We start from the raw sequence: 24,320 nt of genomic DNA on the forward strand, positions 1-24,320 counted from the left end.
AGATGGATCGGAGATCAATCAACAAGACCATAAGTGTGGCAGAGAGGATCACTGGAGTCTTTCCCCCCCCCCCCCCCCCCAACACCATCGACGTGATCTACCAGGATCATTGTCCAATAAGGGTGCGTAAAATCTTCCACCCCGCACACAGCATCTTACAGCTACTCCCATCGGGGAAGAGATACAGGAGGATCAGAGCCAGCACCACCAGGCTGAGGAACAGCTTCTTCCCACGGGCAGTGAGAATCCTGAACAACCAAAGGAACTGCTCACACTAACCATCCGAGACTCTCATATTCATGAAACAAAATTTATTTGTCTATTTGCATTCTTGTCCTGCAAATGTATTGTTTGTGTGTGTTTTGCTCCGTGGAGTCGGGTTGTACTTGTGGAATCAGATGATAATAAACTTTTCTGGCACTAATCCTATAGCCAGATTGTATTTTGTCTATAATTTTTCCCTCATTTTTAATATCCCAGGATATATTTTACCAAGGCCTGATTTATCCACTTAACATTGACATCATCCCACTTGAACGTTGTTACAAAATATGTATTAACCCTGTTCTGTCACGACACATGCATCATGTTGGAGGCCCAATCTACGCCTGGTCTCCTTGCCAGTGGCAACAAGAGAAACAGAGTGGTTTCAGCTGTGTGGAGAATTATGGGTAGGGAAGAAGGCCATTTTACCTATTGGTCTCACATTGAGTCGCTGGTGCTGACGACCTGATGAGGTGCCAAAGACCGAGCGGCTGGCGGGGCTTGTCCTGGCCGCCCGCTGACAGCCCACCCGGTTGCTGCCTGGCTGACAGCCCGCCTCAGTCGCCCCGACTGCCTCGCTGGCTGCCTGCCCTGCCGACACCCCACCCCAGTCATGCCTGACTGCCCCGCAAGATTGGCAAGTAAGAAACACAGCCTTGTAATACATGAATGCACCGTGATATACCAGGTGGCAGTGGCACCGATGGTGGCGTAATGTCCGTGACAGCCCGAGTGCACCATTTGACCCAGGTACTCCACTGAATAGAGGCGTTCTGGTGAACTTGTATAAGACATTGGTGAGTCCAAATGTGGGAAATTACAGGTATGGTGTGACTCTTCTCTGCACTCTTTCTAGCCGCAGGTTAGAGGGGTCACATTCAAGCCCCAGTCTCTAACCCTGTAGGGAAACCTTTCCCGCCCAGGGTGGGCGCGGAACCGCCCAGGGGATACGGGCTAAGGGTGAAAGGTTTCGGGGGCACCTCCTTCTCACAGCGAGTGGGGGGAGAGAGAGGACAGGGACGTGGATGCGCTGCCCTGGGTACAGGATGATGGCTCAGCACAGACTTGATGGGCCGGTCTCTGCGCTGCAGTGGTCGCTCCAGGTGCGCAGATCCGCGCCCGCGCGCTCCCGCCCAAAAGCAGCGGCGCGCGTCGACACTCCCGCCTGCCGATCGTGGTCACGTGACGGGGGCTTGGCTCGCTGGCGCCATAGCGGGGGACGGAAGAGGTAGAGGGTGGGGAGGCGTGACGAAGAGCGAGAGGCCTCTCTGGGAGGGGGGTGGATCAGACGGGGAGGCTCAGCGGAGGAAGGGGGAGGGACAGTAGGGTGAGGAGGGGAGGGCCAGGAGGGGGGTGAGGGTGGAGAGGGAGGGTGAGGAGAGGGATAGAAGGAAGGAAGAGCAGAGGGAGAGACAGGAGGGGTACAGGGAGGGAAGGGACAGGAGGGCGAGGGGAGAGGGAGGATGAGGAGGGGGGGTGGATGGAGACACGCTAATTCTCCCCTCACTCAGGTGACCCCCTCCCTTCCCTTAACCCTATCCCTTGTTATTATCTTCAGCAAAGTGACAGGTTGGTCTCCTCAGCCAAAATGACCCAGGTGCTTGGACCCCATTCCCTTCAGCCCCTGCCTGAGAAGGGCCACTTTTGTTTCCTCCCTGTTTTCCGGTGGTAAACCAGTTGGTAATCTACATCCGCAGGTTGCAGCAAATTGTTTGTTGTCATTATGCCACAAAATTGACTGCTTCAGCAGCTGGGAAGTAAAACACGAAAGTCTGAAGTAAAAACACAATGCTGGAGAAACTCAGCAGGTCACACAGTGTTCGTAATATAGCAAAGATAACAATACTTGACCAACGTTCTGGGCTTGAGCCCTTCATCAAGGTATGGTACCTTAATGAAGGCCACACTTTAATCCACACCACCATTCAGGGTCCCAGATAATCCTAACTAAGTGAATCAATGCTTTTTATTCTGCAAGCCTTATCTATTGCATCCAGTGCTCTTCCATTGTGGCCTTCGCTACATCAGAGAGACTGGGCGCAGACTGGGAGGTCGTTTGGCTGAGCGGCAATTCCACACCCCATTCCCGTGCAGACATATCTGTCCATGGCCTCATGCATTGCAAAACCAAGGCCTCCCACAAATGAGAGAAGCAACACCTAAAACTCCATTTGGACATTCTCCAACCAGATGGTGTTGACTTCTCCATTTTCTGTTAGGCCACTCTCCTGTCTCCCTCTCTTCCCATCCCTCTGTCTCCTCCAGCTCTCCACTCCCTTCTCTCTCCACTCAGAGAGCAATCCCTCACTCTATCACCCTAGCTTTTTTTCTCATATCCACCTATGACCTCCTTAATGTGGGCCAGTGCTCCTCACCCTGCCCCTCCCCACTCCATTTTATTCAGGCACCTTGCTCACACCTTGATGAAGGGCTGAAGCCTGAAGCATTGGTTATTTACAGGCATCTTTATCTTTGCTTCATAAAGAACGCAGCGTAACTTGCTGAGTTTCTCTAGTAAATTACCTAGCATCCTTTGCATTTCCAGTAGAATCTCCTTGCTCTTAAATTCAGTCCATCTTGCAATGAAGACTAGCACTCCATTTGCATTATCGATTACCTGGTGCACAGTAAACATTTTGCGAGTCACGCATAAGTTCTCCCATGTCCCTGAACAGCAGCGAGGGGCATTTTCTCACCATTTTTCTTTCTAAAGTGGATGACCTCGCATTTACCAACATAGACTTCTATCTGTCAGATCTTTGCCCACTCACTTTACCTATCTTTGTAGATTCCCAGTGACCAACACAGTTTGTTTTTCCACTCAAGTTAGGGTCATCAGCAAACAGGCATGGTACACTTGGTTCCCCTCCTCCAAATCATTTTTGTGTTATGAGCAGATACAGCCCCAGCCCTGTGGCACCCCACTTACCACTGATTGTGAACCAGGGAAACACCCATTCATCCCAACTCTCGGCCTTCTATTCCTCATTCCAATATTTTACCATCCAGAAGTCTTTTTGTGCAGCACCTCATTGAAAACCTCTGGAAAATATACTGCATCCAAATGATATCCAATGCACTTTATCTCCATCAAGTTAGTTAAAGATGATCTGCCCCTGAATCCATACTGCATCTGCCCGACCAACAATTTCTAAGCAGGTGTTTTATCTTTTCTTTAGAGATGTCTTCATGCATTTTGCCAACCACAGACATTAAGCTAACTGGCTTTTGACTTCCAATCTGATGGGACTTGCCCAGAGTCAAGAGAACTCTGTAAATTACCACAGGCACTTTGGCTATAACATCGTTTATTTCAGAATCCTGAGATGCCTTCCATGAGGACTAGAGGACTTGTTTCCCTTTAAGCCCATTAGTTCACCCAACACTACCTCATTAGTGATAATTATGGAGGTCCTCACCCCCATGGTTTCCTTAAGATATCAGGTGCCTTGCACCAAGATTTATCATTCTTTCATTCCTCCATTACACATGGACTACTCTGATAATCTTGCTCTCATGAAAAGGGCCATGGAGATGTTTTTTTCAATATTTCCATCATTTTTCTTCTCTTGTGATTTTAGATACACACTTGAATCTTTAAAATATCAAAAACTGCTATTTGTAACCATGAAGGCCATGGAAGATCAGGTGGTGGAGGAGGAAATTGGTTTCCAGGATGAAGAGGTACAGTAGCATTGGAAATAGAATCTGAAATGTCATGGAAAAGTCTACTCCTATTAAATGGAAGTTATTCACTGCATCTGGGAAGTGTTGTTTTGCCATGTACTTTTGCACTAAGGCTTACCTTGAAAAGGAAAATGCCAGTAGCTATCTGTATTCCACATTGACTGGTATTATAATTGCTAATTTTGCATGCTTCTCATGGGCATCAAGTGTATATGCACAAACCTATTTATGGAGGAGGTATCGAGCACACTTCCAATCAGTCCCCTTTTTCAACTGTTAGGTTTAGTTGAGGCAATATTATTGCCATTGGCCTTCACGAATGATCAACTGTTGCCTACATGTTGAAGAATATGAGATTTTATTTCTTCTGATGTTTGCTCATTTCATCCTTTGTCCTAGACCAGCACAAGCCTGAAGCATTGGTTATTTTAAGTAACACTTGGGTTTAGAGCAGTGGTTCTCAACTTTCCCTTCCCACTCACAGAGGAGGTGATAGAGACAGTTAGGATTTCAACATTTTAAAAGCACAGACAGTTACTTAAGTGAGAAAAGTATAAGAGGATACAGGCCAAATGAAATTAGCTTCATGGATAAATGAGCTGAAAGGGCTCTCTTCTATGATTCAATGATCCATGTCTCCAAGCCTTGACTGCTGCTCAGACCCCCAGATCTGCCATCCCAAACCCTTGCTGATTATTGCAATCTCTCAGTCTGCCAGCTCCTACCTCAAACATTCATCATTTAGTTGCTGATGTCCCATCCCTCTTTAATGAAAGGGGAACCACATTTACCTCACTTCCCAGCTGACTGCAGCCCCACAGCATGGCAACTCCTGACCCAGACCAATTTTGCAGGTTTCTGATCCTGGACCTCCTTGTTAGTCAGGAAGGCACAGCAGCACCTACACTTCCTGCGGAGGTTGAGGAGGGCAAGGCTACTGGCTCCCATCTTGACAACATTTTACAGGAGCACAGTTGAGCGTCTTGTCTGGCTCCATCATTGTGAGGTATTATAGCTGCAAAGCATTGGACCAGAAGTCAATACAGAGGATCATTAAAAAGGCTGAGAAGATCACTGGGTCTCCCTTTCCTCTATTAATGACTTTCACTGGGACTGTTGGTTAAATAAGGCCCAAAGAATTATTGAGGAACTCCATCATCTATCACACAGAATCTGGCCTGCTATCATAGAGAAGGAGGTACAGGAGCATCGGCAGGCTAGGAATTAGCTTCTTTCCGAAGGCTGTGAGATTGATGAAGAGTATCCTGGGTCTCTTCTAAATGAAATCGATTAAGTTATTTGAGAATATTTATACATTTATTTTATGTACGTATGTGATTATTATGTGCTGTATGAGAAAAGCATTATGTGTGTGTCCTATAGTCTGGAGAAACTGTTTAGTCTGGTTGCTTATGTACAGTCAGCTGATAATAAACAAACTTGATCTGCTTATTTCCTTCCTGGATCTTATAGTCATCCAGCATGTACGCAGGCCCTGTGACCCACTGAGTTTGAGATGATGATCAAAGGCAACTTAATAAGAACTATGGTACTGTTTGATGAAAAGAATTAACTTTTGCTGATTTGACTTTTGTTCCCTCAGGAATCATTCTTCCAGGACATTGATCTCCTACAGAAGCACGGCATTGTGAGTACAATAAACTGTGACCATCTGAACTCTGATTTCTGGCTTTCATTTTGTTTGCAAGTAAATTGTCTAATTTTCTCTCCGTACATTGAGTCATAATCTAGGAACATCTTTAAAAATACGGAAGAGATTAAACATAAAATGCTTCAAACATATAGCCAGGCAGTCAGCATCTGTGGAAAGAGGAAGAATTCAGGCTGAAGATCTTTAATCAGAACTGAGAAAGAAAACATACTTGTTTTAAGTTACAAAGCAGAGTTGTCATCATGAAGAAAGCATGTCATCCCCTCTTCTTTCTCGGGAGTTTATCATAAAGATATATAACTGACTTTTCAGGCCTGAGCCCTACTTCAAGGTATGAGGAGAAGGAAAGAAAAAGGCTGGGGAAGAAGTACAGAACAGACAAAGGGGTTAATTGGATATGGATAGAAGGAAAGGAGAGAGGAAAAGTGGGAATTTAATGGGGGAAGGGGGTGGCTCTGTGAATTCAGAGGTGGGGGAAAGGAGTCATAGGGAAAATGGGGGGGGGGGTGTGCTATGGTGCAAATGGAAACCAGAGAAGTCAATGTTATTGCCATCTGGTTGGAGGGTGCTCAGACACTATATAAGGTGTTGTTACCTCCAATTTGCAAGTAGTCTCAATCTTGCAGTGCATGAGACCATGAACAGTCACGTTGGCAAGGGAATGGGAGATTTCATTTCTCAATTCCACTGCTGCAGGCAGAGCCAAGGTGCTCAACGAAGTGATCTCCCAGTCTGCATCTAGTCCCTCCGACCCAGAGGAGACCACAACAGGAGCACTGGACACAGCAGATGATCCCTGCAGATTCACAAGTGAAGTGCTGCCTTAGTGAGAGTGGGATGGAGAAATAAAGTGACAGGTGAGTTAAACAAGAGAGTCTGCAGATGCTGAAGTCAAGTCCAATACCCCTGATGAATGATCAAGGGCCAAAACGTTGGTTACCCTTTACTTCCGATAGATGCTGCGTGACCTGCTGAGATTCTCCAGCACCTTAGTGTATTGCAGGCAACTGCAAGCTCAGAGTCATCCCTGCAAAGGTGTTCCTCATACCTGTTCACTCAATTTGGAATTAGTTTCTCCAGTGTATTGTGAGCACTAAATGCAACACAAAACTAAAATCATACAATTGAAGTGCAGCTTCATCTTAAAATACTGTTCACATCACAGTTTGTTGTTCATCAGATGTGTTTTTCTGGTCCAAGCTGAATGAATTTTTATAACAATATTACTATTTAAAAGCATCCTGTGCCATGTGGTTAGAGGTATAATTTAAGTGGGAGACAGGGGAGGTCCAATAATTTGGTTTTTTTTTCAGTATGTGAAAAGGAGATGAGGGCAAAGATCCCATGTTCAAGGGTACGATTTTTAAAAATTCTTTTGTTTCTGGCACTTCTGACGCCCTTTACTTTGGAGATGTAGTGTAGGCATGTCTTGCAAGAGCCATTCTATCTAGTCAGGAATCATCAGACATATCAGTTATAATTTAGAATTAAAATCAAAAATGCAAATGCTGAAAATCTGAGATAAAAACAGAAAATGCAAGAAACATTTAGCACATCAGGGCACCTTCAGTAGAAAAAGAAAATGTTATAGATCCAAGTGTCTTTGTCAGGTCCAAGAAAGAAAGAGAAGCTACCTTTCAGAAGAGATGAGAATATCTGACAGGTTGAGTCCACATGGGTTAATGCAAGTATTTAAAACAGCAGTTAGAGGAACAAAAAGGTCTACAGACACTGTGATTGTCGCAAATACACAAAATTGCTGGAGGAACACAGCAGGTCCCACAGCATCCATAGGAGGCAAATATATATAAACCAATGATTAGAGTTAGACTTTTGTTTCTGCAGTATGGTGTTAATTAGCAAGGTTGTGGAATATGCCCACAAACTAGACTCTAGGAATAGAATAAGAAAAGCTGAATCACAATATTGACAGGAAGGATTGGATAGTTCTAATACTGACAGAAAATGATCAAAACTATCTGCTGGAGAAACTCACCAGTCGAATAGCACCAGAGGGAGAAAGAGAATTCCTCCAACATCTGCAGTCTCATAATCTCCAGACAGAAAAGAACCGTTTCAGGCTGATGAGTTTTCTTTCAGTTCTGTTTTGATGCAAGCAGATCAGGGTGAAACATTTATGGACTTATTCCTGTTTGTGTGTGTGTGTGTGTATTTTAAATGAAACAATTCCTTTCTTCATTCATGAACTGAGTTCCTTCTTGTGTTTTTCTTACAGAATGCAGCTGACATAAAGAAATTGAAAAGTGTTGGGATCTGTACGGTGAAAGGGATTCAGATGACCACGCGAAGGGCGCTCTGCAACATTAAGGGTCTTTCTGAGGCTAAGGTTGATAAAATCAAGGACGCAGCCAACAAACTCATAGTAAGAATATATTTACTGATATAAATGTCATAGAAGAGACTGAAAATGAGTTGAATTGATGTTTATACCAGTGCTTTATACTCCATCTGAGCTTCCTGTCATCCAATTCTTTTGGCACACCCTATTTCTTTCTCCCTCATCCTCTTAAATGAATCTAAATATTTTACCTTTACGTTCTAACTTCTTAATTGAACTTATTAATGATTCTCTTACGATCTTTCTTGCAAATGTTCTCTATATTTTCATTACTCCAAAGTGTGATACAACCTTAACATAATTTCTTTGTCTTTTATTTCTTATTAACTTTGACACTTTTTTGGTAATTTGTGTATCTGGTATGGGTGTTCCTGTACTCTGTTTGGATTCAGTGTTAGTCTTTGTACAAAATTACTTCTAGTTAGCAAATTGATACTGAACTGTCAGGCTATTTTCACGGTCTTTCAACTCTGACATCACCCTGACTAGGAAACACATTGCTCTTTCTTTGTCATCACCGTGGCAAAATCCTGAAACTCTACCACTTTGTGGGAAATGACTTCACTGTTAAGGCTGTGAAAGGGCATTAAATATTATCTCATAGTATTATCAATGGTTGCAGTTTACTACAGATCTCCTTGAATCTAGCAAGCGAGCATTTGATCACACCATAAGGGGCCCTCAGAGATTAAAATCTACTATGTCAAACAGCTGTTTAATCAAACCCTTGCTGGCCTGAAAATCCACTGATTAAAGCACTGACTAAAGCTTCTGTGCCATCCTAAAACCTTTCATGTTAAATGACTCATTTCTTTAATTTACCTTTTGAAGTGGTGAGTTAAAACACAATCCTGGAGAAACCAACAGATCAAACAGTGTACTTTATGTAACAAAGATAAAGATAAATAACCAATGTTTTGGACTTGAGCCCTACAAGGTATCTATCTTTGGCGATATTTGTGCTGAGTTTCTCCAGCATTGTGTTTTTACTTCACTCACGGGGGCTGCGGATTCTCGTGCTTTACTTCATTAAAGGGGTTAGATTCAGCAATGTGCTCCTTCACTTGCCATTCGACTGCCCAGCCCTGATGCAGGCATCAGTCATCTTACTCTCTGAGGAAATGCTGATCAAAGTAAACACTGACCAAAAGGAGAGAAGAGAAGGTCATTAAAAGGAAGCAGCTAATTCTGCAGCTTGCATACTTGTGCATCAATGTTCTTTTTTTACTTTTTCACACTGTGAACCATATCAATCAAAATGCAAGCAAACATTTCTCTCTTCAATATACACAGTGGCATTTTCTCCCCCCTCCCTCCAAACCCACTGAACGTTCAACATATACGATACAATAAACCCATTAAACAATGTCGTCGCACAATGGAAATAAACAAGAAAAACGTGTCATCTACTTTTACACACTGGGTCAGTTCACTTCGTCTTCTTATCATTTTAGGGGGTGGAGGTCCGAGGCAAGCCCTCTCTGTTACGTTCCATGTACGGTTCCCAAATTTGTTCAACTAATGTGACTTCATTTTTTTAATTATATGTTATTTTTTCCAATGGAATACATTTATTAATTTCCATGTACCATTGTTTGTATTCTCAGGCTCTCTTCTGATTTCCAAGTTGACATTATACATTTTTTTGCTACAGCTAAGGCTATCATAATAAATCTTTTTTGCGCTTCATCCAGTTTGAGGCCTAATTCTTTACTTCTTATATTACTTAGAAGAAAGATCTCTGGATTTTTTGGTATGTTGCTTTTTGTGATTTTATTTAATACCTGATTTAGATCTTCCCAAAACTTTTTCACTTTCTCACATGCCCAAATTGCATGTACTGTTGTTCCCGTTTCCTTCTTACAGCGAAAACATCTGTCTGATAATGTTGGATCCCATTTTTTTTTAACTTTTGGAGTGTGATATATAACATGTGTAACCAATTATACTGTATCATACGAAACCTTGTGTTTATCATATTCTTCATAGTTTCAGAGCATAACTTTTCCCATGTTTCATTTTTTATCTTTATGTTTAAATCCTTTTCCCACTTTTGTTTGGGTTTATAGCTTATTTCATCATTTTCCTTCTCTTCCAGCTTGATGTACATATTCGTTATAAATCTTTTTATTATCATTGTTTCTGTAATCACATATTCAAAGCTGCTTCCTTCTGGTAATCTCAATCTGTTTTCCATTTTATCCTTTAAGTAGACTTTCAGTTGATGGTATGCAAACAGTGTACCATGAGTTATTCCATATTTGTACTTCATTTGTTGAAATTTTAATAAATTATTTCCCAAAAAACAATTTTCTATTCTTTTAATTCCTTTTTACTCCCATTTTCTGAAGGAAAGGTTATCTAATGTAAAAGCGATTAGCTGATTTTGCGTCAATAATAATTAAGGTAGTTGGTAATTTGTTTTTTTTTCCTTTCTAACTGAATCTTCTTCCATATATTGAGTAAATGATGCAGTACTGGTGAGCTTTTATATTGCACCAGCTTTTCATTCCCATTTATAAAGTATATGTTCCGGTACCGTTTCCCCTATTTTATCTAGCTCTATCTTAGTCCAATCTGATTTTTCCCTGGTCTGATAAAAATCTGATAAATACCTTAATTGTGCTGCTCTATAATAATTTTTAAAGTTTGGTAACTGCAAACAACCTTGGTTGTACCTCTCTGTTAATTTATCTAACGCTATCTTCGGTTTCCCCCTTTCCATAAAAATTTCCTTATTATTATGTGTGAAAAAGAAAAAGTGTATATCATGGCTAATGTGATTTATGGTGTGAAAAATTTAAAAATTTTAAAAAATTAAAAAAAATTTCCTTATTATTCTCTTTAGTTCATTAAAGAATTTCTCTGTTAAGGGAATTGGTAATGATTGAAATAAGTATTGTATCCTTAGGAAGACATTTATTTTAATGCAATTTACCCTCCCTATCAACATTAGTGGTAATTCTTTCCAATGTTCTAAGTCTTCCTGCAATTTCTTTATTAATGGCTGATAATTTAATTTGTACAGGTGGCTTAAATTATTATCTAATCTAACACCTTATCATCGGATTGCTTGTGTTTGCCATTTAAATGGTGATTCTTTTTTAAATTCTGTATAATCCGCATTACTCATTGGCATCACTTCACTTTTATTTGCGTTGATCTTGTACCCTGATATTTCTCCATATTCCTTCAATTTCTTATGTAGTTCTTTTATTGATATTTCTGGTTCTGTTAAGTATACTATGATGTCATCTGCAAATAAACTGATTTTATACTCCTTCTCCTTTCTTTTTAACCCTTTTACTTTATTTTCTGTTCTTATCAGTTCTGCCAATGGTTCTATTGCTAAAGCAAACAGTGAGGGAGATAGTGGACATCCCTGGCTAGTTGACCTACTTAATTTAAATTGGTTCGTTACATATCCATTTACTGTCACTTTCGCCAATGGTCCATTATATAATGCTTTAATCCAATTAATATATTTTTCTGGTAGATTTAACCTCTGTAATACTTTGAATAAATAAGTCCATTCTACCCTGTCAAAGGCTTTTTCTGCATCTAAAGCAACAGCCACTGTTGGCATCTTATTTCCTTGAACTGCATGAATTAAATTAATAAATTTACAGACATTATCCACTGTTCGTCTTTTCTTAATAAATCCAGTTTGATCTTGTTTTACTATTTTTGGTACAAAGTTGGCCAATCTGTTTGCTAATAATTTTGCTATTATCTTATAATCTGAATTAAATAGAGATATTGGTCTATATGATGCTGGTGTTAATGGATCCTTCCCCGTCTTTGGTATTACTGTAATTATAGCTGTCTAACATGAATCTGGCAAGTTTTGCGTTTCTTTTATCTGGTTCATTACTTCCAGGAGAGGAGGAATTAATAACTCTTTAAATGTTTTATAGAATTCTATTGGGAATCCATCCTATCCAGGCGTTTTATTGTTTGGCAGCTTTTTTAATATATCCTATACTTCCTCTATTTCAAATGGTTTTATCAGCTTGTTTTGCTCCTCTTCTTGCAATTTCGGCAGTTCAATTTTAGCTAAAAACTCTTCTATTTTATCATCTTTCCCCTAATAATCAGTTTGGTATAATTGTTCATAAAATTCCTTAAAGTTCTCATTAATCTCCATTGGATTATATGTAATTTGTTTGTCCTTTTACCATGATGTCAATACCATTCTTTTAGCTTGTTCTGTTTTGAGTTGCCAGGCTAATATTTTGTGTGTTTTTTCTCCTAGTTCATAATACTTATGCTTTATTTTCATTATGTTCTTCTCTACCTTATACATTTGTAATGTTTCGTATTTTGTTTTTGTCCGCCAATTCTCTTCTTTTTGTTATATCATCCCTTGTTGCTAGTTCTTTTTCTGTACTTACTATCTCCCTTTCCAACTGTTCTATTTCCTGACTGTAGTCCTTTTTCATCTTAGTTACATAACTTATTATCTGCCCTCTAATGAAGGCTTTCATTGCATCCCATAATATAAATTTGTCTTTCACTGATTCCGTATTTATTTCAAAGTACATTTTAATTTGCCGTTCAATAAATTTTCTAAGTTCCTGCCTTTTAAGTAGCATGTTTGTTTTTTTCCTGCTAACAACATGATCTTTTCTCATTATTACAGACGCAGACTGATATTTCTGAAAGTCTCAAGCGATTTCTTTGCAAACAAAGCTTGTTGTTTATGTGTTACAGGAGCCAGGGTTTCTCACTGCATTTGAGTATAGCGAGAAGAGGAAGACAGTGTTTCACATCACCACAGGCAGTCAAGAATTGGAGTGAGAGTAATATTTATTTATGGAAACACTGAAATGTAGAATTTCGGCCACAAGAATATTTGACACATTGTTACCTTTGGATTCATACAGAACAGAACCAGGCCCTTTGGCCTGCTGTGTCCATTCCTGACTATCCATGATCATCCTTCTTACCACCACTTGACCTAATTCAAGTGCTTGTGCAGATACAGTACAATTGCTGGTATCCAGCAGATGCTGGATGTGTGAATTTTCCTGCTGACAGACACATTTTTACAATACCTAACCAATACACCTGCTTTAAGAATAAACATTTTAAAAGACAAAAAGTAGTGCATAATATAAAGTAATTTGGGGAAAAAAAATCAGTATTGTAGCCCTTAATCATGTAAAGTTCACTTTAATCAGGAAATTCTTGTAACTTACAAAATTTAAATTAGATATTTACAGTCACTGTAACAGCTTTGCATTAACCGCTACACCATCATATTTACATTCCCCCCACCCCCACCCCTCACCCCCACATTTACAGATAAAACCCTATATACTTAATACTAATAAAGATAAAGACTCTTACTAGGCAGAGATAGTGAGACACTTTGGGAGAGTCGCCACAGAGGAGAGTGACATAGGCCGGCTCTTCATCCTGGGTGCCGCCAATTTATTCAAACACAACTTTATTCAACCAGCTGCTGCAGGCGGGGCATGACTGGGCACTCCGCTGGCTGAATGTTTCCTCCCATCCTCACCAAGAGGTTGGGTGTTGTTTTGGAGAATGTTTACAATTTTAAACTTTTATTTGCATTTTTTTGCCAGTGGTTTGGGGTTGTCGGATGCTTGAATTTCAGATAGCAGGGATTTTACTGTACTTGATGTGAGTGTGTCTGCCTCCACCACCCCTTCATCAGAGCATTTCAGATTCTATTCACCCTCACATCTCCTCTGAACCTCTTTACTCTGTGCCTTCTTGTTACAGACATCTTTGGGGAGAATTTTCCTGCTTTCTACCCTTATACCTCAATTTTATGTATCAGGTTTCCCTTCTGCCTCTGCTCCAAGGTAAACTAATCCAACCGATCTACTAATAAATGAAAGATTTCATCCCAGGCAACATCCTGGAATCCTTTTGCACTCTGTCCAGTGCTTGCATGTTCTTCAGACCTGGCGACCAAAAGTATAGACAGTGCTCCCGGGGCAGCCACTTCTCCATTGGGAAGACTGGACGTGATTGGGGATCACTTTGCTCTGTCCACTGAAACAGTAAGGAACTCCCAGTGGCCAGCCACCATTTCCATGCACCACTACATATACTGCTGGGTTGAGGCCACACATAAATTAGAGAAACAACACCTTGTATACCATCTTGGCAGTCTCAAACCAGACAGAGTTATTATCAACCTCCAATGTTTGGTAACCCCACCACCCCCATTTCCCTCATCCCTCTGGGTCCTTTCCTTCTGTTTCCCCCCATATTGCTTTCTCCAGCTCACCATCCCATTCCCTTCCTGCTATCAGAGCATCTTTCTCAGTTCTCTGCTCCCCTCTATCACTTCTCCACTGCTTTCTTTTCTTACCCCTTCCACCTGCATCTTCCTCTGACCTGCAAGCCTGTGCTCCTCCCCATCCCCCTTTGCACATTTTTATTCCAGTTTCTGTCCAATTGCTGGCATTCCTGATGAAGGTCCCAGGCTTGAAATGTCAACTGCCTTCTCCTTTCTATGGATGCTACTTGACCTGCTGAGTTCCTCTAGCACTTTTGTGCATTGTACTGTTCTACTTGCACTGCCATCTTTAGGAATCTTTGGACATATACACTAAAGGAACTGTTGCTCAATGCTCATAAAGGGCTTACTATCTATTATTTCCTCATGTGGTTGCCTCCCTGGTTCCAAGATCAAGGTTGTCTCTGAATGGATGCAAAACATTTTGAAAGGAGAAGATGAGCAGACAGTGGTCATTAGTCCATATTGACACTAGGGAAGGACAGGGATGAGATTCTGCAAAGAGAAATTAGGGATTTTAGGTGGGACCTTCTTAATTAGAACTACTGCATTATTTTGGGATTACTTTCTGTGCCATGTGAAGATTTAACTTTTTTTAAATCTTCACCTTATCACGGAGAATGAGGGTGGCCAAGTGGTGGAAGTATGTGAAGGAACCCTTTGGATTTAGTAATTTTCAAGGTTCTCGTGGAAAAAGATAAGGTTGGTACTGGAGTTAAGGACAAATTTGAAGAGGGCTGATTTCTACAGTGTAAGGTAGGATCTGATTCAAGTAGATTAGAGGCACTGCTAGAGGGAAAAATAACCGGATAAGTGGGGGCTTTTTAAGGTAAGATGTAAGAGTTTCGAGTCAGCATGACTGTGAAGATGGTACGATTATGTGACTTTGGTTTAAAAAAAGAGGAAATTGAAGATTTGATCAGAAAAGGGGAGGCAGAGTAGCCCGGCCGGTCCGGCGTTATCGCAGTGTGCGAGCGGGCGGTCGCTGGGCAGCTGACAGGAAACGGCAATGGACGACGGCCATTGAGCTCTCGGTGAGGGCGCAAAACCTCAAGGATGGAGATAGAGAAAAGAACTAATGGCTACGAATACGAAGAGAAAAATGGTTTAGCGCCCCTGATATTTTTTGATGACCACCCACTAGAAAATGACCAGTCTAATACCAGTACAGATGTGCAGCATTTGGAGTCCTCTTCAATGCTTCAGATGAACTCACTAAACAGTGAGTAATGGTCCAGCAAAATATTGAAGTTACAGTGATGTAGCATTTTTACTCTTAAATATTTTGTGGAGATTTGTTTTTACTCTGTGACCTTTACATTATAAGATATTTGCAGAAATCCTTAAATACTGTAAATATGGTGGACTAAAATTTATTTTAAAAATTTTTAAAAAAAGAAAAGGGGAGGCACACATCAGGTATAGGCTTTTGAAGTCAATATTAATACCATCTGGTTGGAGAGTACCCAGGCGAAATATTAAGTGTTGTTCCTTCAATTGTGAGAAGCCTCAGTTTGGCAGTGCATGAGGTCATAGACAGACATGACAGTGTGGGAATGGTGTGGAATTGAAATGACCACTGGGAGGTCCTTGGTATTGCAGCAGACAGAAACTATCTCCCAGTCTAGTTCCAGTCTCCCCAATGTAGAGGAGGCCACATATGGGTTTCTCCTAGGTGTTCCAGTTTCCTCCCATATCCAAAAGACATGCAAGTGGCTACAATAACATGCCCATAGTGGTGTGGGTAAGTTGTAGAATCTGGAATAGTTGGAAAGTACAAAATGTGATTTGTGTAGAATTAACACTAATGGGTGTTTGACAGCCAATGCAGATGTGGTGGACCAAAGGGTCTGTTTCTGTGCTGTATGATTAGATATGACACCAACTCAGCAAGGAGCAGACTTATTAATGGGCATACAAATTGGACATCTGTGGACTATGCAAAAGGGAGCAGCCTCCTTACAGCCAAATTAAGATGTGTGTGGGGGGGGGGCTAGTGTGCGGCATTGCATTGTGGGTCTTTAAAACTCCATTCCAAATTGTTTATCAGAGAGTGTACTTATGATGCCCTAAAGCAATGTTTCTCAATCTTTTTTTGTTCTGTTTTCTCATTTTACTTTGAACCACCTGTAACAAACCCAAGTATCACTAGTAGGGTGGAAGGCATGAGCTGGAGAGCTCAATCCCCCTCAGAGACAACCAATAGCATTTCTGGAGGGAAATTCTTTTGAAAGTTTACAGTTTATTTGTTGTCTTGCTTTACTTCCTACTTGTTATGACAATAGACAATAGACAATAGGAGCTGGAGTAGGCCATTTGGCCCGTCGGGCCAGCACCGCCATTTTAGATCATGGCTGATCATTACCATCAGTACCCCTTTCCAGCCTTATCCCCATAACCCTTAACTCCGTTACCCACAAGTCTTATCTAACTCTCTTTTGAACATAGTCAGCGAATCCGCCTCTACCACCCTCTGTGGCAGAGCATTCCACAGATTCACACTTCTCTGGGTAAAAAAATGCTTTCTCATCTCCGTCCTAAAGGGCCTACCCTGTATTCTTAAACTATGCCCTCTAGTCCTCGTCTCCCCCATCATTGGGAACAAGTAATCAGACTTCACATTGTCTATCCCCCTGATGATTTTGTATACCTCAATCATGTCCCCCCTCATCCTTCTAAACTCCAATGGATACAAGTCCAGTTTTTCTAGCCTTGCTGCATATGACAACCCTGCCATCCCTGGAACTAACCTTGTAAATCTGCGCTGCACACCCTCTATAGCTAGTATTTCCTTCCTCAAGTTTGGAGACCAGAACTGGACGCAATACTCCAGGTGGGGTCTCACCAGGGCCCTGTATAACTGAAGGGCGTCTCTGTTCCTAAACTCCAATCCCCTCTTTATGAAAGCCAACATTCCATTTGCCTTCTTCACAGCTTTCTGAACCTGCATGCTAGCCTTCAGTGACTGGTGAACAAGTACACCCAGATCCATTTGCACTTCCCCACTCCCTAGCTTGTCTCCATTTAAATAATACTCAGCTTTCCTATTACTTCCCCCAAAATGAATAACCTCACATTTGTTCACATTGAAATTCATCTTCCATTTAGCCGCCCACTCCTCCAGCCTGTCCAAGTCCCTCTGCATTATGTAAATAATATTTGTTTTCGCCACAAACTACCAACTCAGTGGACCAATGGTTGAGAAATACTTTTCTAAAGCACAATGAAGACAAATGTAGTTTATTTAATTTTAACACTAAAAACATTGATATCTTTCTGACAAACACCCTTTACTTCTTGGTGGCCACTGTCAGGGACCCTGTACATCACTCGTACAACTGAAGATTTAGCTATTGGTATTTCTTACATCCCCTCAAACCACTTCCATATCCTGCTTTCCCAAACTTGTGCCATGCTTCTTTATTCCTACAAGAACATCATGAATTAACAAAGCCTATCCAAGCTTTTAGTGAATGTAAATGTTACGTACATTCAATTATGCTTCATGCTGATAAAGCAATTCTTAGTTGCAGCACGGTTAACGTTAGCACCAGTGACCCGGGTTCAAATCCCACGCTGTCTGTAAGGTGTTTGTGTGTTCTCCCCGTGTCTGCGTGGATGTCCTCCAGGTGCTCTAGTTTCCTCCCTCCCTTCAAAATGTATTTATGGTTGAAGGTTAATTGGGGTAGTTGGGTGGCACGGGTTCATGGGCCAGAAGGGCCTGTTACAGTACTGTATGTCTAAATTTTAAAAAGCTAACAAAGCAATGGATTCACATAAGGCACAACTGGAAACTCGTGTTTTATTTACTCGTAGGTGGTGGACTGCTATAACTACTGGCTGTAAAGTATATTATTTAACTGTTTGACCAGAACTATTATTTGTTTCCTTTCTACAATGAGTTTTTCTGAGTTTTTGTAAATTTCATGTTTTCATTTTGTATTTCCAGCAATTGCAGTTTCTTGGCTTTCACTGAAAGCATAAATGGGCATAAAATCTTAACGAACATCGAAAATATTTTAGATTTCATTTAACAGTTCAGAAAATAATTTGTGATTTTGTTGCATAAAAGTGAAATTGAGCATGTCTTTGTAACCATCCTGATCTGTTGCATTCATCAGACCATAAGATATAGGAATAGAAAGGCCATTCAGCCCATCGAGTCTGCATTTTCCCTCTCACCCCACTACTCAGCCTTCTGTCCATAACCTTTGATGCCCTGGCTAATCAAGAATCTATCAATGCCTTAAATACACCCAATGACCTGGCCTCCACAACCACCTATGGTAACAAATTTCACAGATTTATCCTCCTCTCTGGCTAAAGAAATATCTCCATATCTTTTTCTAAGCGGACGGCTTTCAATCCTAAAGTTGTGCCCCCTTGTCCTTGACTCTCCCACCATGGGAAACACCCTTTCTACATCAACTTTGACCACACTTTTCAATATTTGAAATGTTTCAAAAAATCCCCCCCAAATTCTTCTAAATTCTAATGAGTACCGGCCAAGAGTCATCAAAAACCCTTTCATTCCCAGAATAATTCTTGTGAAACTTCTCTGAACCCTCTCCAACGTCAGCACGTCCTTTTGTAAATGAGGAGCCTAAAACTGCACGTACTACTCCAAGTGAGGTCTCACCAGGTCCTTTTGTGCTTCAACATCACATCCCTGCTCTTATATTCTAGCCCTCTTGGAATGAATGCTGGCACTGCATTTGCCTTTTGTTAACATCGCTGATGTTACATTTGTTGCATGAACATGAATGAGATTCCGAGTGACATTTGTTGTTCCTTTGCAGTAAATTGCTGGGTGGAGGAATTGAAAGCATGGCAATTACAGAGGCATTTGGTGGTGAGTGCATGGATATGAATAAAGAAGCAATAAATTATTTAATGATTGAAGATCAAAGTACTGTCACTTGAAATAAAAGCAGGAAATGAGCAGCTGTAGAATGAGAACTCAATTTTTAGTTACAGAAAGAAAAAGAAATGCAAGCTAGTTTTCAGTAACAGAGAAGATGAGGGAGGGATGGGATGGGTCGAACAAAGGGAATATTGCTGATCAGCTGGATGCGAAAGGTTAATGGAGGAAGTTGCAGGTATGTTGGGTTTTTTTTGTATCTGGAGCATGGCCAATAGGTCAGACCAATCAAATGCAAAAAGAAACAACGTTTTTGTGTTTCATTCATTGCTCATTTTTAGTTCTTCATATACCCAGTAGGTGATCAGAGAGGGTTCCCTTACAATGAATGCTTCATCCTTTAATAGGAGTTGTTCTATCTAAAGTAACAATCAGCACTTAAACATTTTTGACTTTATTATAACAAGGAACAGTATCAAAGGTGGTAAACAAAAACCACTGTATATCCTCCATTTCCCACATGTCTGCCCGCCCATGCTACAATTCCCCTTCCCCAACAAGACAGGAATAGGGTTCCACATCCTCACCTACTGTCCAAATAGCCTCTGCATGCATCATATTATTCCCTGCAATTTCTGACATCTCCAACGTTGTGTTGCTCCTTCCTGACAAGTGAAGAGATGTTGGATGTCCTCGATAGGTCACTAGTTAAGTGAACTCCAAGGAATTTGGTGTCTCCACTCTCTCCACTGCAGAGTTGTTGATGTGTAGTGGAGGGTGGTCATTCCTAGTCCATGATCATCTCCTTCATCTTGTCAGTGTTGAGACACAGGTTGATACTCTCACACCCCCATTTCATGAGATTTTCCACCTCTTCTGTAGTGTGACTCGTTGTTGTTGATGAGGCCACTACTGTTGTATCATCTGCAAACTTGTTGGAGCTGGATCTGGCCATGCAGTCACAGGTCAGTGGCATGAACAGAGAACCCAGAGGAATCCTGGTTGGTCGCAAGGAGAATGCAAAACCCACACATTGCCAGGGGTCCAGAATGAACAAGGTTATTGGAGCCGTGAGACAGCAGCTCCACCAGTTGTATCACTGAGCTAGCAATAACATAGCAATACCACTATTTGAAGCAGATGATAGCAGTTTTGATGTTTTGATCCAGCCTGACCAGTGTTAAAACATCCATTTAGCATATTTCTGACTCTGGGATCTTATTATGCTTTTTTGTCTACGAAATTAAACTTCAGAAATAACTTGATAAGTTTCAACCACTTACATTCTCTATCTTTAGGATATTAAATCAATTTCAAGTAGTTAATTTCTGGATTTATTTGCAGAATTTAGAACTGGAAAGACACAGCTGTCACACACTTTCTGTGGTAAGTTCCTGTACTAAAATCCCTAATAGCCTAGTGCCAGCACATTAAAAGATGTTACAACAAATACAAAATCTGGAATTAGAGCATCTGTGCCTTTTCCATGATTCAGACTTAACTCTGCAAATTATACTTAAAAGACCAATAAAGTAAGACTGAGTAACAAAGAGTGACAAGATTTAACGTGCAGTCATTGAAGTCAGATTCTCCAGTGATAATAGGAATAATCAGTAAACAAGTTGTTGAGAGAATTGAGCATTGTAAACTATTCTGGGGAGAGATTTGTATTATTTATACTGCAAAGAATCATTTATGGAGTAAAGAATTAATTTCAAATTTCAAAATTAAAAATGTAATTGTTCAGCTTTATTCAAAATACATCAGGTCTTTTAGCTGGGTGCACCTGGAATAAAGAATGCTGAAATAATACAGGCTAATGAAAGTACAGCACTGTATCAAAGTTTGGAGGTGTTGTCTATAGTGTAGAGGGTTGCCATAGGCTACAACAGAAATATAGACAAGTTGCAGAGTTGGATGGAGAGGGCATCGGAGAGGGTCCAGAGGAGATTTTCAAGAATGAACCATGGAACTGTGTAAATGAAAGGGATATTGTATGAGGAGCGTTTGATGGTTCTGGGACTGTACTCACTGGAGTTTTGAAAGATGAAGGGGGATCTCATTGAAACCTATTGAATACTGAAAGGCCTGGATAAAGTGGATGTGGAGAGGATGTTTTGTATGATGGGAGAGTCTGGGACCAGAGGGAACAGCCTCAGAAAACAAAAACATTCCTTTAGATGAGGAGGAATTTCTTTCCCAGAGGGTGGTGAATCAATGGAATTCATTTGCCATGATCATCATTGGATATTTTTTAAGACAGAGGCAGATGGGTTCTCAATTACGAAGAGAATCCAAGAGTTACAGGGAGAAGGCAAGAGAAAGAATATTAAATCGGCCAAGATGAAATAGCGGGGTGACTTGATGGGCCAAAAGGCTTAATTCTGGCATTATTCCATCTTAAGACAGATGGAGTGTGAAATGATACACTGGAAGATTAAACCAGAAGGTGAAGTACAAGATTAATGGCAAAATTCTCAGCATTGAGGAGAAGCAAAGGGATCTTGGGTCCAAGTCCATAGATCCCTCAAAGTAGATGCACAAGTTGGATAAGAATGTGTGCTGGCCTTAGTCGGAGGATTGAGTTCAAGAGTGAGGTGAGATTGCAGTTCTATAAAATTGGTCAGACCACACCGAGTATTGTGTTCCGTTTCAGTTTCCTTGTTACAGGAAGGATGTGGAAGGTTTAGAAAGGATGCAGAAGAGATTTACCAAAATGCCACTTGGATTAGAAGGTGGAGTGAGCTAGGGCTTTCCTCTGGAAAAACAGAGGATGAGAGGTGACAGTGGAAGTGTATAAGATTTTGAGGGGTATGAGTAGAGCCACCTTGTTCTGCAGGGTGGCAGTGGCTCATACCAGAGAACATCAGTTTAAAGAGAATGGAGGAAAATTTAGGGGAGTGTCAGATGTAGGTACACCCCCCCCCCCACACACACACACACACACTAGTGGACTGTGGGGTGGGGGGGTGAAAGGTTAGATTTATCATGGAGTATATTTATATAGGTTGGTAGAATACTGTGGGCTAACGGGCCTGTACTGTTCTAGGTTATAATTTATTATCCCTGAAAAATAATCTTAATTTTCTTTCATTGCAGTAACTGCTCAGCTGCCTGGACCCAGTGGATACAGTGGAGGAAAGGTGATTTTCATTGATACGGAGAATACCTTGTATCCTTTGTTTTACCAGGTTTTACCATTCCACAGTTGCTTTTGTTATTGCAGATAACATATACACATTATAAATAATTCCATACTTCGTTCTTCCCTGTACCCGAGTCCTGCCTATGATTTTTTTTGCAAGGATAACAAGAGAAATACATTGTACTGGCTGAAATTTCAATTTGCATTTGGAGATTGCAGTCATTGCTTATTTCATACAGAAACTCAATAATAGGATTTTTTTTAATTGCCTTGAACTATATCTATTTGCATAATTTTAAAATTATGCATCTTGCTCACTTGGTGTGTGACAATATTAGGTTGTGTTGGGCCATCTGTGTGTGTTTCAACTTGTGTAAAGACCTTTGATTCTCAAAGGACTGGATTAAAGGTTTTTTCTGCTTTACTCATTGAAAGCCATTAATTAATGGGTTTCACACATCGGGCTTATCTTCCACGTGTCCAACTTCTGTCACTATTACTTCTTGTTCCTCATCTAGTTCTCTCCCTTGTCCTGTTGTGTTTGCAATGCAAATAATTCCTAGCTACACATCTGATGGTACAAGTACAATCTGGCAAAACATGCAGGCACGCAACCAGGCCTAACACATTTATAGACAAATAATACATATGAAGGACAAGTATTAGATCTATAAATTAGATTTATAAATTAAATCAATAAATTTTGCTTTGAACAAATGAATGTTTCGCATGGTCAGTGTGAGCAGTTCCTTTGGTCGTTCACCATTCTCACTGCTCGTGGGAAGAAGCTGTTCCTCAGCCTGGTGGTGCTGGCTCTGATCCTCCTGGATCTCTTCCCCAATGGGAGCAGCTGAAAGATGCTGTGTGCGGGGTGGAAGGGAGTCCTCGATGATTTTGCGCCCCCTCGTCAGACAACAGTCCTGGTAGATTACGATGATTGGTGGGGGGAATGGGGGAGGGAGACTCCAGTGATGTTCTCTGCCGCTCTTATGGTCCTGTGGATTGATCTCTGATCCATTTCTCTGCAGCCACCGTACCACACTGATGCAGCCGGCCAGGATGCTCTCAATAGAGCTCCTATATATGATTAATTATAATTTTATTCATCAGCTATATTTAACGCCGGAGAAATTAAAAAAATTTGGTCTTAATAAGTTGGATTCTTGTTTTCGATGTGATCAGACGGCCAATACTTTTTTGCATACTGTTTGGCTTTGTGATCGATTGCAACAGTTTTGGAAAGGTATTCAATCTATTTTTAACAGTTTATATAATATCCATCTTGCATTAGATCCCGATATATTTTTATTAGGGAACATGCAATCATTAATTGATTTAGGTTTAGAGGATTATCAGATTTCCTTTATCTATTTAGCTTTAGTCGTGGCTAAGAAATGTATAGCACTTACTTGGAAAGATAGAAATATACTAACTTTAGATAAGTGGTATTTGGAGATGAAATTTTGTTTGACTATGGAAAGAATATCTTTTTCAATTCAGGATAAGATGTCTTTTTATAAGTTAAAGTGGACTCCGTTTGCTAATTATATGCATTTAAGTTTGATTTAAATATATGTTTAAGCGTGATATTTTAGTATTGATAAAAAAAAAATTGTTAGAATTTTTTTTAGGTTAAGTTTTATCTCTTTTTTTGTAAGTGGGTATTTTTTTTTCCATATATAATATTGTTAATTTTATTAACTCTTCACTCTTTATTTTGGGGGGGGGAGGGTTGGACTAATTTTAAGTTAGATTACTATTGTGTTACAATTAACAGGGGGGGGGTTATTTTGTGTAGTTTTCTGATGTAATATTGTAATCATACCATTTTAATTTTTTTTATTTTTCTTTAAATGTAATTCTCTATTGTATTCATGTTATAAAATTTTAAATAAAGTCTTCAAAAAAAAAATAGAGCTCCTATAGAAGGTTGACATAATGGTGGCCAGTAGCCTTGCCCACCTCAGTATTCTCAGGAAGTGAAGTTGTGTTGCGCCTTCCTGACAAGTTGCATCGAGCTCAAGAATAAGAACAATACCATTAGGCAAAATATTG

General features: G+C 40.5%; 1 protein-coding gene across 3 annotated transcripts in view; it reads left to right on the top strand.

Moving 5' to 3' along the window:
- Nucleotides 1–786: 786 nt before the first annotated feature.
- The window catches only part of dmc1 (DNA meiotic recombinase 1), a 46,410-nt gene continuing 22,876 nt past the window's right edge, over nt 787–24,320 (top strand). The window contains exons 1-8 of one of the 3 annotated variants that reach the window (XM_069907983.1): nt 787–905; nt 3,846–3,948; nt 5,555–5,599; nt 7,860–8,006; nt 12,696–12,778; nt 19,059–19,111; nt 20,465–20,506; nt 22,220–22,292. In XM_069907983.1, coding sequence (XP_069764084.1) covers nt 3,892–3,948; nt 5,555–5,599; nt 7,860–8,006; nt 12,696–12,778; nt 19,059–19,111; nt 20,465–20,506; nt 22,220–22,292 — 500 coding nt within the window. In that variant the 5' untranslated portion in view covers nt 787–905; nt 3,846–3,891. Of the gene's footprint in view, nt 906–985; nt 1,062–1,439; nt 1,493–3,845; nt 3,949–5,554; nt 5,600–7,859; nt 8,007–12,695; nt 12,779–19,058; nt 19,112–20,464; nt 20,507–22,219; nt 22,293–24,320 lie in introns of those variants that run through there. The other 2 variants (XM_069907982.1, XM_069907981.1) reach the window with 2 other exon arrangements.

Source organism: Narcine bancroftii, chromosome 13 (assembly GCF_036971445.1).
Source record: "Narcine bancroftii isolate sNarBan1 chromosome 13, sNarBan1.hap1, whole genome shotgun sequence".
Lineage (NCBI taxonomy): Eukaryota > Metazoa > Chordata > Chondrichthyes > Torpediniformes > Narcinidae > Narcine > Narcine bancroftii.